The sequence below is a fragment of the Mustelus asterias genome, chromosome 10 (assembly GCF_964213995.1).
Source record: "Mustelus asterias chromosome 10, sMusAst1.hap1.1, whole genome shotgun sequence".
Lineage (NCBI taxonomy): Eukaryota > Metazoa > Chordata > Chondrichthyes > Carcharhiniformes > Triakidae > Mustelus > Mustelus asterias.
In genome coordinates this window covers 74,984,004-74,999,931 of record NC_135810.1, presented here as the reverse complement: position 1 = coordinate 74,999,931, position 15,928 = coordinate 74,984,004, and the positions used below count along the sequence as shown (strand labels likewise).

General features: G+C 42.9%; 1 protein-coding gene across 1 annotated transcript in view; it reads right to left on the bottom strand.

Annotated features, from left to right (window-relative positions):
- Window positions 1-5,133: 5,133 nt before the first annotated feature.
- Window positions 5,134-15,928, bottom strand: part of LOC144500045 (interleukin-18 receptor 1-like) — a 31,099-nt gene continuing 20,304 nt past the window's right edge. The window contains exons 9-10 of the mRNA XM_078222807.1: window positions 13,737-13,898; window positions 5,134-6,866 (exon numbers count right to left, since the gene is read on the bottom strand). Coding sequence (XP_078078933.1) covers window positions 6,496-6,866; window positions 13,737-13,898 — 533 coding nt within the window. The 3' untranslated portion in view covers window positions 5,134-6,495. The remainder of the gene's footprint in view (window positions 6,867-13,736; window positions 13,899-15,928) is intronic.

The window sequence follows — 15,928 nt, the reverse complement described above, 5'->3', positions numbered from 1 at the left end:
CCCCCCCCCCCCCACCACAACCGCCCCCCCGGCCCCGCAAGAACACCAGCCAGCCATGCAAATTTAGTAATCTTAAATGGCAAAATGTAGCATCCACAGATGTTTGCATCCCCAATTTTGCTGGGATTACAAAATTGGGGCTTGAATGTATTAGAGATAAGGGCAAAAGAAAACATGTAACTGACATTTATAACCCCCATATCAAATCTTGACTGTTATTGAGCTTTCAATGGCATCAAATGCCATTATGTATTATCAGTTCCATTCTTTATATCTACTTACGTGCATTTTGAACCTTAGTAACTAACACATTTGATATTTCTTGTTAAAATAACTAATGTTTAATATATATTTGTTGTTTAATGAAAGTTTGAAAGTTCAGCAATTACAAGTGCTAGCAATACATAATTAAGGCAGAAACTGTAAACATTACATAAAAGATCTTAGTTAAAATGAAAAGTACATCAAAAGTCATTTTGTCTTATCGAGTTGTACCCAGCGTTGGACACTAATTACTAATTTATTCTTTTATGGTATCTGGGCATTGTTGGCTAGGCCTACATTTACTGCCCATCACTAATTGACCTTCTCAACCCAACCAACGACACCCACACTTCATAAAAGAATAAAATAAAGAAATTAGCGTCCAACATTGGCACTTTGGGCACTTTTTGCTAAGACAAAATGCTCTGTAGATCAGAAACCAATATTGTAACAATTCTACAGAAAATGAAGTCAACATACACAGACATGCCTTAATCTTGGAATGTGAAAAAAATAATTCAAATGCACAGCACAGTTTTATTGGCCTTTAGGTCTGCAAGAATGTTAATTGAATGGAAAAAGGAATACATAACAAATAACGAAAAATGAAGTAAGATCAGAGGAACATAAGAAATGGGAGCAGGAGAAGATGCTATGACCCATCGAGCCTGCTCTGCCATTCGATATGATCATGGCTGACCTTTAACTTCAATTCCACTTTCCTTCCCAATCCTCACATCCCTTGATTCTCCGAGTGACCAAAAACCTGTGTATCCCAGCCTCAAATAATTTCAATGATGGCACATCCACAATCCTCTGAGGTGGAGAATTCCATAATTCACAGCCTCTTGAGTGAAGAAACTTTTCCTCATTTCAGTTCTAAATGATTGGCCTCTTATCCTGAGACTATGCCCCTTGCTCAACATTCCCCAACCAGGAGAAGGAAACTCTCCATATCTAACCTGTCAAGCCCCTTCATAATTCTAAATGTTTCAATGAGATCATCTCCCATTCTTCTAAACTTCAGAGAACTTAGACTCAACTTTTGTTTACTCTGCCTCTCATCAAAGGTCAACCCTCTCAACCTTGGGGCCTCATTTTATTTCATCTTATTTTTACCAGTCTCAAGCATCGTTAAAATGATTTTTTTAGGGTTTATTTTTAAAAACCTATGCTCATTTCTGGCAGGAGTTAGATTTATTATCAGTGAGTGGTGCCGACTGAATACAGTCAACATTTGTTTTTCCTTTTGCAGTGAGGTCATCCGAAACATTTTAGAGAAAGGAGGTGGGCACTTAGATCAGCACTTCGAGATTCACAAAATTATAACAAATTCAAATGTTAATTCGTGAAGCGCAAGTCGTGCCTCACAAATTTGATAGAATTTTTTGAGGAGGTAACTAAGTGTGTTAATGAAGGTAGGGCAGTTGATGTCATATACATGGATTTTAGTAAGGCGTTTGATAAAGTCCCCCATGGTCGGCTTATGATGAAACTGAGGAGGTGTGGGATAGAGGGAAAGTTGGCCGATTGGATAAGTAACTGGCTGTCTGATCGAGGACAGAGGGTGGTGGTCGATGGAAAATTTTCGGATTGGAGGCAGGTTGCTAGCGGAGTGCCGCAGGGATCAGTGCTTGGTCCTCTGCTCTTTGTGATTTTTATTAATGACCTCGAGGAGGGGGCTGAAGGGTGGATCAGTAAATTTGCTGATGACACCAAGATTGGTGGAGTAGTGGATGAGGTGGAGGGCTGTTGTAGGCTGCAAAGAGACAGAGATAGGATGCAAAGCTGGGCTGAAAAATGGCAAATGGAGTTTAACCCTGATAAATGTGAGGTGATTCATTTTGGTAGGACTAATTTAAATGTGGATTACAGGGTCAAAGGTAGGGTTCTGAAGACTGAGGAGGAACAGAGAGATCTTGGGGTTCATATCCACAGATCTCTAAAGGTTGCCACTCAAGTGGATAGAGCTGTGAAGAAGGCCTATAGTGTGTTAGCTTTTATTAACAGGGGGTTGGAGTTTAAGAGCCGTGGGGTTATGCTGCAACTGTACAGGACCTTGGTGAGACCACATTTGGAATATTGTGTGCAGTTCTGGTCACCTCACTATAAGAAGGATGTGGAAGCGCTGGAAAGAGTGCAGAGGAGATTTACCAGGATGCTGCCTGGTTTGGAGGGTAGGTCTTATGAGGAAAGGTTGAGGGAGCTAGGGCTGTTCTCTCTGGAGCGGAGGAGGCTGAGGGGAGACGTAATAGAGGTTTATAAAATGATGAAGGAGATAGATAGAGTGAACGTTCAAAGACTATTTCCTCGGGTAATGGAGCTTTAAAGGGGGCATAACTATAGGGTTCGTGGTGGGAGATACAGGAAGGATATCAGAGGTAGGTTCTTTACGCAGAGTGTGGTTGGGGTGTGGAATGGACTGCCTGCAGTGATAGTGGAGTCAGACACTTTAGGAACATTTAAGCGGTTATTGGATAGGCACATGGAGCACACCAGGATGAGAGGGAGTGGGATAGCTTGATCTTGGTTTCAGATAAAGCTCGGCACAACATCGTGGGCCGAAGGGCCTGTTCTGTTCTATGTTCTATGTTCTAAGTGTAATTGTACATGTAACAGACAGCAGATATTGCAAGCCAGTACTCCAAAGTTACTCAAGCATCTACCAGATTTACAAGTGAAAGGTTTCTTCAGTTTGGTGCTCTCTTTGGTGGTGTATCCATGGTACATGATGGAGGCCTAAAAACAAAAGAGGTCTAAAAACAAAACTCTTTTTAATCCACATTCCCTCAGTGGAAAGGCAGTTGGGAAAGGGGACACAGGAGCTAAGCAAGTTTGGTAGATCTGTTTTTAACTAGAAAGTGGAGTTTTAAGCCTTCAGTGAACCCTGGATGTTTACCATCCTGCTCTTGTTGAGTCTTGTCCACCTTTTCCTATACTGACACACAACCAACCACACAAGGATTGCCCAAAAAATCAGAGAAAACCCTCCAGCATCAAAGTTAAAATTGTTTAAAAAATCAATGGAGGCTCTGGGAAAATGAATGTAAAAATACAAAATAGTATGTCATATTAGGGTATTTTAAAACTGCATTCTTCGTTGCACTGTCTCACTATACTGAAGTAGATTTTGTATTGTTCTGAACCACCCCAATATAACTCACAAATTGAATCTGTTTGTGAAGACCACTTGAGGCTGGGATTATTCCCACTCACTCCAGCTAATCTTCCAAGGCAACAGGCTAACAGATAGGTTGGTGCCAGGTGGACAAGCCACAGGAAGCCAACTTTGTAAGTTGTGCAGGTTAAGCTGGTCATGCTCTTGCAGTACCTCAATAAACATCTGAAAGTCCCTAAAACTTCATTCTGTCACCTGTACTTTAGATTTCTGAAATGTTTAAGTAGGATGAAAGGAGAAACCCTCTTGTATACCGTATAGAGGTATAGATTTCATAACAACTTGATTTGGAGACTTTTAAACATGGTGATGAGGTTCTGTGCCAGACACTCAGCTGAGCAACAAAATTGCACATTTCTTTCTCTCTCTCTCTCTCATTCTCAATCTCTTTATTTCTCTCAGAGTACAGGTTAAAAAGATCCATAGCCATGGAATTGTATCAACAGGAACAGATGGCCTCATTATGAAAACTTGGCTGAGCTCCAAGACTCACCAATGGATGAGCTCAACAGGCTGAATTGTGTGTGGATGGATTGACATCTTTATGAGGTTATTTCTTTAGAACTGTTTCTTTTCATTTGGAGGTTTGAAGTGAGGTCAAGCCTTTGTTATTGATACTGTGATGATAGCGTTTGATTGACACTTTCTATAGGGCTGTAAAAATAGCAGATTATGTTTAAAGCAGATTTTTTAATGAGTGTTTTTTCTAACGTCCATATCAAGTTGTCATTGTTATTCTACGACTCATTAGTTCTACGGTGCATACTTGATGAGTTAATATGAGAGATGCAGGAGGTCCTGGAAGGGCATTAGGGCCTTGGAGGTGGCATGGGGGCATGGACTTGCCAGAGGACAAGGACGTGGCATCCAGGCATGGAGGATGCAAGGGACCATGGTGGGGGGGAGGGGGGAGCATGGGATTGGCACAGATGTCATGGAGGTGGCAATGAGGGGGTAAATGGGGGGGGATGTGTGGTTTGAAGGCTAAAAGATCTAACAGCCTTTAATACAACCTTCCAACCACCTGCCTTGGCATTTTCCCATCTCCGTGCCTGGAGCTGTACTGCTTCAGGGGTTGACAGGCCTAATTCAATTCCACCCCGCCTCCCCAGAGTGAAAATAGTGCATGCGGGCTATTTCTATGGAGATGTGTCTTCCACATCAGGAAATTTCCAGATTCGAGTTTACACCTCAACAGCGAAAATCCAGCCCTCATTCTCATTTCCAAATTGAAAGGACATGTGCTGTTTAAAACATCTGAACCAAAGCCGATGTGGCTTGCGTAGCACTTGAGTCATTTCTTCATGGAAAACACTTCAATGATATCATTGGTGGGTATCACATGTGTAGGTAGCAGTCAGCAATCCCTGTCAGCCCCCCAGGGAATTTATGTAGTCTGCAAAGTAACACTTTGAAGTGGCACAATGCAAATAAATTCTTTCCATAACTCTCTAGAAAAACCAAAATCAAAAGACACTTTTGTCATTCTTTTATTCCTTCACGGGATATGGGCATCACTGTCTACGTATTTGTTTCCCATTCTAAAATAATACTTACTGCAATGTATAAATTTACATTTGTACATGTAGTAATTTCTGTCTCTATCTTGGACGGGTTCATGGATGAGAGGGGTGTGGAGGGATATGGTCCAAGTGCAGGTCAGTGGGACTAGGCATAAAATGGTTCGGCACAGACAAGAAGGGCCAAAAGGCCTGTTTCTGAGCTGTAATTTTCTATGGTTCTATGGTTCTATATACAGTAACAATGCCATGGGATTTGTCACATTGAGCAAGCACTAGTTAACTGACTAGTAGCTACAACAGAACCATATAGCTTTCCTGTAGATATTCATTTTTTAAACATGCCTCCATAAAAATATTGCTAAAACATTACTCATTCCCTCCTAAATTTACAAAAAAGGTTAATTTAATCAACATAAATAATTGCACAATCAACTGCTTTTATGTTCCTTTTTTACACTGGTATTCATCTGAAACCCACTGCAACACAAGTTGCCAGAACATAATAGCACACTAAGATGAAAGCAAAATACTGTGGATGCTGGAATCTGAAACAAAAACAGAAAATGAGAGAATAGAGCCAACGTTTCGAGTCTGGATGACCCTTCGTCAGACCTGCTAAGATTTTCCAGCATTTTCTATTTCTGTGTTGACCGAATAGCACACATTGGGCTGGATTTTCATGGGGTCAGGGAGACCCAGTGAAGTGTGAAAATGGTGTCCGGAAACCAATTTCAGGATTCCTCACTCCATTCTTCGGGTTTCCGATTTTCACCAGTGTAGTTTAAGAGTGCAGTCTGGTTCAGGTTACGAGCCCACACCCTCTACTCCCGACCAGGCTAGCTCTATTGCAGAGATAGGCATGCACTATTCCTCGGCAATTGTTATGGAGTCGGGCCAGCTTTTGAAGGGCTTGTGGTTCATGGCACTTCAGAGATGTCATGAACCATTGTCTGCATGAGGGAACTTTTTGAAAGCTAAATTCAAAAGCTCTTACCCATGCTCCCCATACTAAGCGATGCCCCCCACCCATCCCACATGGTTCCTCATCCCTCCATGCCAACCTATGTTATTCCCATGCTTATTGACCCACAACTCTGTGTAGAACCACTGGACACTATATTAACAATGGTATGTGTTAAAAGCTTTAATAAAGTTACTCATTCGTAAAAATTGCTTTTACCACATCCCAATAAAAGTGTCAATCATCCAGACTCTTTAAAGCAGAAACTGCAAGCACTTAAAACCTCTTTGTTTTTGAAATTGACAGATTAGATCAGGACAAGAGCTGTCAATAAAGAAGTATTTTCCCTGGAGTGAAGCTGTTTCAGCACTCTAATGGATATCTGGACTCTCAGCCATGAATATATAATGAGGCTTATGAGGCTCGAGGCATGCATACCAAATCAATTGTCATCTTCAAGATGAAAATTCAGCCCATTATTACTGATGCAGAAATTAATTTTGGCCAATCCGGCACAAACCCAATTTAAGTAAATGTTAGGAAAGATTAAATGCCAGCAAGTCTGTAACTTACATGTTTGTGACAGGTGTTTTTTCATGAAACCATAGAGATTTGTTTGCCCGCTGGCCACCTTTTGCTGGCATCAAGTATCTCACTTTCTTCCAGAAATATGATTGTTTGAAGGCAGATTTACTTCCTTTCCATTTCACAGTTCTTTTTGATTTGAGAACAAGTTGGAGTGACTCTGGTAGTGACTTAATGCTGTTTATGGGCTTAAGCTCAATAAGTATTGGTTTTATTTTTGTTTCAACTAATACTTGATGCAGTCCAGTCATAAGTTCATACATAGAGCTGCACTCATCATCCACATATTCTTTACTGAGTATTATAATCAATCTTCGGCATTTGTTTATATAAAAAAGTATGTCATCTGCAGTACCTGGAAAACAAATTAATTATTGATTTATTAAAATTACCATTTGGGAAAAAATTGAACATTCTACATATAAATTTGTGCAAAGTACAGTCTCTGTACAGTCAAACTGCTTTCCCAGAAAGCCAAGCAGGAAGTCAAATTTAAACACAACGGTCTGGATTTTGCTCCTATCTCCGGGATGGACAGATTTTTGTCTCTCAGCAAATCAAGGGATATGGGGAGTGGGCAAGAAAGTGCAGCTGAAGCCCAAAATCAACCATGATTATATTGAATGACAGAGCAGGCTGGATGGACCATGTTATTTACTCCTTGCTTCCATCTCTCGTGTTCTTCTACTCTGGCAGTGACGAGCAAAGTGAGAGCTCTTGCTGTTGACCTTGAGGACAGCTGCCTGCAAAGACCTAATAATCTCTGTGCTGTGGATTCTCCCCTTTCCTGATGGCAGTGTAAACCAGGTGTCAAGTCACTGGGATGTCTCGAAGTGCAGCAGCAGTGATTATCAGAAAGCAGGTAAGCAGACAGTCACATTGAAATATTTTCTACTGCTCTGAGAACTTGTGCTGGTGAGCTTTCTACTCAAAGTGCTGAAGTCTTTGTGATATAGAATCACAGAATCACTAGAAACCCTACAGTGCAAAAGGAGGCCATTCGGCCCATTGAGTCTGCACTGATAACAATCCCACCAAGGCCCTATCCCCACTTAGTTACCCTGTTAATCCCTCAAACCTATCACATCCCAGACACTAAGGGTTAATTTATCATTGTCCAAACAACCTAACCTGCACATCTTTGGACTGTGGGAGGAAACCGGACCATCCGGAGGAAACCCACACAGACACGGGGAGAACATGCAAATTCCACACAGTGACCAAAGCTGGGAATCAAACCCAGGTCGCTGGAGCTGTGAGGCAGCAGTGCGAACCACTGTGCCACCGTGCCTCCCCCAATTGTGATGATGGTGTTAGGCTGTGCATCATATCGTCTTGATTTGACAAAGGCATAGGGATACAAGTCCAAATTAGGATGGTGTGTAATCTGTAATATAGGCGATGGGGGTGCCCATGAGAAAGAAAGAAGGAACTTGCATTTAGTTAGCACCTTTCACATGGTTAGTCCCTGCCAAAATGGTTTTATAGCCACACATACTAAACCAAGAAGTTAAAAGGCAGTTAACAACCTTCCTTTTTAATTTAAATTAGGAAAATAAATGATTATGATTGAATTAGGTATAAGGTAAAATAAAGACTGAAAGATCGCAGTGATTTATTTAAAAAATATTGTAACTGCAACAAATATTCTAATTTGCATTTTGAGATTAAATAATGAAAATAATAGATTGACTATTTAACCTTCTTTCCAATCTCATTTTTGCCTGGTTCAATGTATATTGCCTAAGATCATTACCACAGCTAACCACTATGTCGCACTTTGTCAACAATTAACCAATCTCCAGTGTTTAGTAGGATGGTTACATCATTGCATAGAATTTCAATTTTGTGTCTTTTTTCTTCTCTGTGTTTCAGGACTATTTCAGGGTATAAGTCTAATGCTGAATGAGGTTCACAGGGCAGCACGGTGGCACAGTGGTTAGAACTGCTCTCCCACAATGCCAGGGACCCGGGTTCAATTCCAGCCTCAGGTGACTGTCTGTGTGGAGTTTGCACATTCTCTCCGTGTCTGTGTGGGTTCCCTCCGGGTGCTCCGGTTTCCTCCCACACTCCAAAGATGTGCAGGTTAGATTGATTGGCCATGCTAAATTGCTCCTTAGTTTCAGGGGGATTAGCAGGATAAATATGTGGGGTTACAGGATTAGGGCCTGTTGGAATTGTGTTTGGTGCAGACTCGATGGGCCGAATGGCCTCCTTCTGCACTGTAGGGATTCAATGACAACAACCCATTTCATTTAATGCATTTTCCCTAAATTTAAACAAAATATTATTTGTATGATGTTCCTCCATTTCACCACACATTGATTATTCTCTGGTGGGGGGCGGCGGGGGAGGGGGGAAGAGGAGGAGGGAGTCTAGATTGTTCTCTGGTAGGGGGTGGGGAGAGGAGGAGGGAGACCAGATCATTCTTTGGTGGGAGGGTGGGAGGAGGAGGAGGGAGGCGGGCCAGATGGATCTCTGGTGGGGGGAGAGCAGGGGGGTCTGCTACCACTCTGCGGGCAATCGGTGGGGGGGGGAAGTGGAGCAGGGGGCCATGATCGGTCTGGCTAGCGGGGGGTAGGTGGATAAGGGGGACAGTTCTGCGGTGGGGGTGGGGCAATGTCTGTGGGGGCCATTGCTCCTGGGCCGCTTTATCCGGGAACGATGTGGCAGGGGAGCGTTTTTCAATTCTTTTTTACTGTGCATGTGCAGTTGAAGACCTTGATCAGACCAGCAGCATTTCGGGCGCGATAAGCCCCACCCCACAGTCTTCTGCAGCTGCTTTTTATTCAGGCTGAGTGTGTATGGGGACACCTGAGAACAGGTTTACAAGTCGGATCTGAATCACGCCCAGACTCAGCACTTAGAATCAAAATGGTAAAATTGGGCCCCTTGTCTGTCAAAAATCTATCCAACTCAGCCTCAACAAGGTCAAGCCCCATCTTTCATTGCTTTCTGGAGGAGAAAATTCCAATGACCCTCAGAAAAGAATTCTCCTCATTCCCATCTTAAAAGGGAGACCTCTGATTTATAAACTGCTCCCTCTAATTCCGTTTAGTAGGCTTATCCTTATGCCCTTTATTTTAAACAAGAATGTAATGTTTGCAATTCTCCATTCTTTTGGAACCACCCCTGAGTCTAATGGAGTAAGAAGTGTCACAACACCAGGTTAAAGTCCAACAGGTTTATTTGGAATCACGAGCTTTTGGAGCACTGTTCCTTCACCTGATGAAGGAACAGCGTTCGAAAAGCTCATGATTCCAAATAAACCTGTTGGACTTTAACCTGGTGTTGTGAGACTTCTTACTGTGCTCACCCCAGTCCATCGCCGGCATCTCCACATTAAATCTAACGAAGACTGAAAAACTATAGCCAATGCTTCTGTAATTTCCATTTTCATTTGTCCTTAGTTGCATCTAGCTGTATCAACTTTAAGTGCAGATATTGTATTTTACCATAGCCTGGGTAGCATCTTCTTCCTCCATAAAGACAACTGCAAAGTATTCATTTAATACCTCAGCTATGCCCTCTGACCCCATGTGTAAATCCCCCATTTTGTCCCTAATCAGCCCTACTACTCTTTTTGCCACCATTTTACCATTTAGATGCCAAGAGAAGACTTTGGGAATTCCCTTTTATGTTGGCTGCCAGGCTCTTTTCATACTCCCTCCTTGCTTCTCTTATTTGCTTCTTCACTTCTCCTCTGAAACTTCTATACTCAGCCTGGTTCTCAATTGTAATTTGTACCTGGCACCTATGATAAACACACTCTTTCTTGTTTATGTTAATTTTGATTTCTTTTGTCATCCAGGGAACTCAGCATTGTTTGCCCTCTCTTTCTCTTTCAAGGGAATACACTTCAACTGTTGCCAAATTATCTCTTCTTTGAAGGTAGCCCACTGATCACCTATCGTTTTTCCTGCCAGCCTTTGACTCTAATTTATTCAGCCTAGATCCATTCTTACTCCATTGAAGTTGTCTTTCCCCCAGTTAAGTTTTCTTATTTGGGACAGTTTCTTTTTCCATAGTCTGCCTAAACTTTATGATATATAGATAGGCTGGAACATTGGGCAGAGAAATGGCAGATGGAATTGAATCCAGATAAATGCGAAGTGATGCATTTCGGTAGATCTAATGTAAGGGGGAGCTACACAATAAATGGCAGAACCATCAGGAGTATAGACACACAGTGGGACCTGGGTGTACAAGTCCACAGATCCTTAAAGGTGGCAGCACAGGTGGAGAGGGTGGTCAAGAAGGCATATGGCATGCTTGCCTTTATTGGATGGGGCATAGAATATAAAAGTTGGCATATGATGTTGCAGCTGTATAGAACGTTGGTTAGGCCACATTTGGAATATTGCATCCAGTTCTGGTCGCCACACTACCAGAAGGACGTGGAGGCTTTGGAGAGAGTACAGAAAAGGTTTACCAGGATGTTGCCTGGTATGGAGGGTCTTAGCTATAAGGAGAGATTGGGTAAACTGGGGTTGTTCTCCCTGGAAAGACGGAGGATGAGGGGCAACATAATCGAGGTGTATAAAATTATGAAGTAAGAAGTTTAACAACACCAGGTTAAAGTCCAACAGGTTTATTTGGTAGCAAAAGCCACAAGCTTTCGGAGCCTTAAGCCCCTTCTTCAGGTGATTGGGAATTCTGTTCACAAACAGCGCATATAAAGACACAAACTCAATTTACAGAATAATGGTTGGAATGCGAATACTTACAGCTAATCACGTCTTTAAGATACAAACAATGTGAGTGGAGAGAGCATTAGGACAGGTTAAAGAGATGTGTACTGTTTCCAGACGGGACAGCCAGTGAGACTCTGCAGGTCCAGGCAAGCTGTGGGGATTACAAATAGTGTGACATGAACCCAATATCCCGGTTGAGGCCGTCCTCATGTGTGCAGAACTTGGCTATCAGTTTCTGTTCAGTGACTCTGCGCCGTCGCGTGTCTGAAGGCCGCCTTGGAGAACGCTTACCCGAATATCAGAGGCCGAATGCCCGTGACCGCAAGACTGTTCTCTTCCTGTTGGGGAGCACTTCAGCGGTCACGGGCATTCGGACTCTGATATTCAGGTAAGCGTTCTCCAAGGCGGCCTTCAGACACGCGACGGCGCAGAGTCACTGAACAGAAACTGATAGCCAAGTTCCGCACACATGAAGACGGCCTCAACCGGGATATTGGGTTCATGTCACACTATCTGTAACCCCCACAGCTTGCCTGGACCTGCAGAGTCTCAGTGGCTGTCCTGTCTGGAGACAATACACATCTCTTTAACCTATCTTAATGCTCTCTCCACTCACATTGTTTGTATCTTAAAGACTTGATTAGCTGTAAGTATTCGCATTCCAACCATTATTCATGTAAATTGAGTTTGTGTCTTTATATGCCCTGTTTGTGAACAGAATTCCCACTCACCTGAAGAAGGGGCTTAAGGCTCCGAAAGCTTGTGGCTTTTGCTACTAAATAAACCTGTTGGACTTTAACCTGGTGTTGTTAAACTTCTTACTGTGTTTATCCCAGTGCAACGCCGGCATCTCCACATCATTAAAATTATGACGGGCATAGATAGGGTGAACAGTGGGAAGCTTTTTCCCAGGTTGGAGGTGATGAACACAAGGGGTCACGGGTTCAAGGTGAGGGGAGCAAGGTTCAACACAGATGTCAGGGGGACGTATTTTACACAGAGGGTGGTGGGGGCCTGGAATGCACTGCCAAGCAAGGTGATTGAGGCGGACACGCTGGGATCGTTTAAGACTTATCTAGATAGCCACATGAACAAACTGAGAATGGAGGGATACAAATGAATGGTCGAGTTGGGCACATGAGCGGCGCAGGCTTGGTGGGCCGAAGGGCCTGTTCCTGTGCTGTATTGTACTTTGTTCTTTGATACAATGATGACTGTCCCCTAAACTTTCTCTTGCTGACACTTAATCTACTTGTCTCTTCGCATTTCCAAGAACTCGGTCTCGCAATGCGTCCATGTTGGACTGAAAACATACTGCTGTAGAAAATTTTCCTGAACACACTCTAGGTACTCTTGATCCTCTTGGACCTTTACACTAATATTATCTCAGTCTATATTTGGATAAATAAAGTCCCCCAGCATAAATACTCTATAATTATTGTATCTCTATGCAATTTCCTTGCAAATCTTTTCTTCTACATCCTTCCCATAAGTTAGTGTCCTATAGACTACATGAGGCAATGTAATTGCATGTTTTTTGTTCCTTAGCTCTAGCTAAATGCATTCTGTCTGTGACCCCTCTGGGACATCCTCTTTCTCCAGCACAGCAATATTTCCCCTAATCAATACCACCACCCCTGCTCCATTTTTCTTTTTCTTTCGTTCATGAAAATCTTGTACCAGGAATATTTAACATCCTGTCCTACCTTTCCAGGAGCCAGGTCTCTGTTATTGCCACCTCATCAGGGCCTGGATTGTACAGCCCCCCCCCCCCCCCCATCTGGCAGGACATCATGGTTCCACCGAAGTAAACAGCAATTTAAATGACCCTCTGCAACTACCAGGGGGAGACGTACAGTGGCAGGGCTGTTAAATCCTGGTCTATAATTCTATATGGCGATCTGTGCCTGTTAATTCACCAATCTTATTAACCACACTCTGTGCATTGATACACAGGCACAATAACCCTGATTTAGACTCTTCTACTTTCTCCCTTAATCTGACCCCACCTATTAATCTACCATTCTCTACTCTACTGCTATCTATTTTTCCCAGTTATTCTCTGCACTTTGGGGGTATTCCTTTCTGATATTGACTGGGATTCTCTGACCTTGCCCATGGCTGGGATTCTGCGATCCCGTTGCCACGATTGGAGATTTGGCTCAACGCCAAATTCTCCATTCTCGCTGGCAGCGTTGGCGGGGCAAACAACATCAGAGAATTCAAGCCATTATCTCCTCTTTCCCAAACCCCTGCTGGCTTTGTTTAAAATTTCCATATTAGCATCAGCATAATTCAAAGCATCAGCATAATTCAAAACATCAGGCATGATAGAACAGAAACCCTTTCTATGTCAGTAACTTTGATGTTAATGCTAATAACAATGAAGAAAAGATCTGCACTTTTCTATTCTACGGGTGTTCCTTGCATCTCCAAGTAAACTGAACATATTAAAAATAGAGCAGACCCATTTTTCATTCGAGTTTTACTAGAATAAAGAAACAATTAAATCAAGAATGAGTCAATCTTACCTCCTGGAGGAACATCACGTTCAAATATGCAGAGTCGGTAGCCAAATTGTTTTTCTAGAATTGCAGGTAACAATTCCAAAGCAAATTGCTGCTCTTCCTCAGCACTGAGGAGAGTTTCATTACTCTCAAGGAGCAACACATAGGCATCATATTCCTTACTGTCTGAAAATGAAAGCCAAGACATTAGCTGCAATCAGCATAGCTAAGCAGATTTTGTTTTGGTTTAAAGCTTATCCATTTCCACCTCTCAAGAACAATCAGCAATTAATGCTGGTCTTGCCAGTGTGGTACACATCCCAAGAACAGAAAAATATAGTATTACGTTTATGCTTCGCGGTGTAGCAGAGGACAGGAAATTCTAGCTTTGGTATGTTTTGTGGAAGCCCAATGTGCCTTTTGAAATCTCATGTAACTTTTGAACAATAAAAAAATCCCAATGTCTGAGACATAGTACTATTTGGGCATTATATGACATTTTAAATATAGAAGAACACAAGGGAAACATTCCATGACATACTCATCTAAAAATATTAATGACCATTTTCTTCCATCTGCACTGCTCATGTATCAGTGTGCACTTTGTTAGACCAGCAAAACTTCTACAATGAATGTGATCAGCAGGAACATCCATTACATGGTCTCTCATATTATCCAGGGCTTCACTCAGGGTTGTTACTTATTTACAGGTAGTAAGTGTTAGGCTTAGTGGTAGCATTGCCATTTATAAATTGATGGTTCAAGCTGTATTCCAGGTAACATGTGGAAAACTAGAATATTGAGCAGAATTATGTGAAACAGATTACCCGCTCCCTGACTAAAATGTCAGGGGGTGAGGTCACCGAGGGGAACACCTGCACCTTACACTCATTTAATGGCCAATTGGTCATTAATAGACTGAAGGTGGGATCTCTGCACCTCAGGAGGTCTCACCTCAGAGAGCTATAAGTACTTTGGGACATAGGCATGTGGCATTGGATTAGGTTGTGGATCAGTGTTTGGAGGAGTGGGGGTGAGGCAGGCAGGTCTTACTGGGTGCTAAGCTAGCAGGCCCTGACAAGGGAGGTGAGAGCCTGTATTTTGAAATTCCAATGGGGGGAGGGAGGCCTGGAGATAAAACTGAGTTGGGGGTGGAGGGGTATTGGAGTAAAGGTGTTGAAGGGGCTCTCTGATGGGATCTAGAGTCTGTTAAAAGAGAAACTACTCCCTACTCAACACCAGCCTGTGGGGGAAAACATGCTAGGGTGGTCACTTGGTGTGGGCCTCTTCTGCCGCTGGTTAAATCCCAACAGAAATGGAATAAAATGAATAGAATAGAATAGAATACATTCTGCTCTGCAGAAGGAGGCCTTTCGGCCCATCAAGTCACTACCAACTCTCTGACAGAGCATCCCACCCAGGCCTTATCCCCACAACCCAACATATTTACCCCGCCAATCTGCCTAATCTACATATCTTGGTACACTAAGTGAAATTTAGCATGGCCAATCCATTTAAGCTGCACATCTTTGGACTGTGGGAGGAAACCGGAGCACCCAGAGAAACCTACATAGACACGGGGAGAATGTGCAAACTCCACACGGACAGTCACCCAAGGCAGGAATCGAACCCGGGTTCCTGGTGCTATGAGGCAACAGTGCTAACCACTGTGCTACTGTTCCGCCCACGGCACTGTATGGCCCTTAACAATGGGATAAGGCTCTAAAAAGTGAGAATTAATTGTCAACTTAAGAGCCTTCACTGGTCCACTGGTGGACGGGCCACAGAACACCATCCCAGCCACTAGTACATTAGTAGTGGGGGCAGGGATAGCGGGTGGGCAGCAGGCTGGTTACTCACCCACTGGATTTAATGAGCCCCCCCGCCTTCAAATCTTTGGGTGGGGGAGCATAAAAGCCAGCCCATGGGTCTCTAAATACAGGTTGACATTCAACAGGTAGAGTTGTAAGTGGCTCAGTCAGAAGGGTTGGGTTTGGGGTGAGCTCAAGAGAGAGACTGGAGCCTTGGCTCTTAATATTGAATTGATGTACAGCTGAGGTACTTTGAATAAGAATCTATCCTAGGGTGGAACAAAATGGATGGGGCCATTCACAAACACGATACCAAAATAAATATTTTTTTTCTTACTTATTGCCAGGGAGTATGAAATGCAAGCAAGGCTGCACTAATTGTCCAACACATTTTGTTCTTAGAAT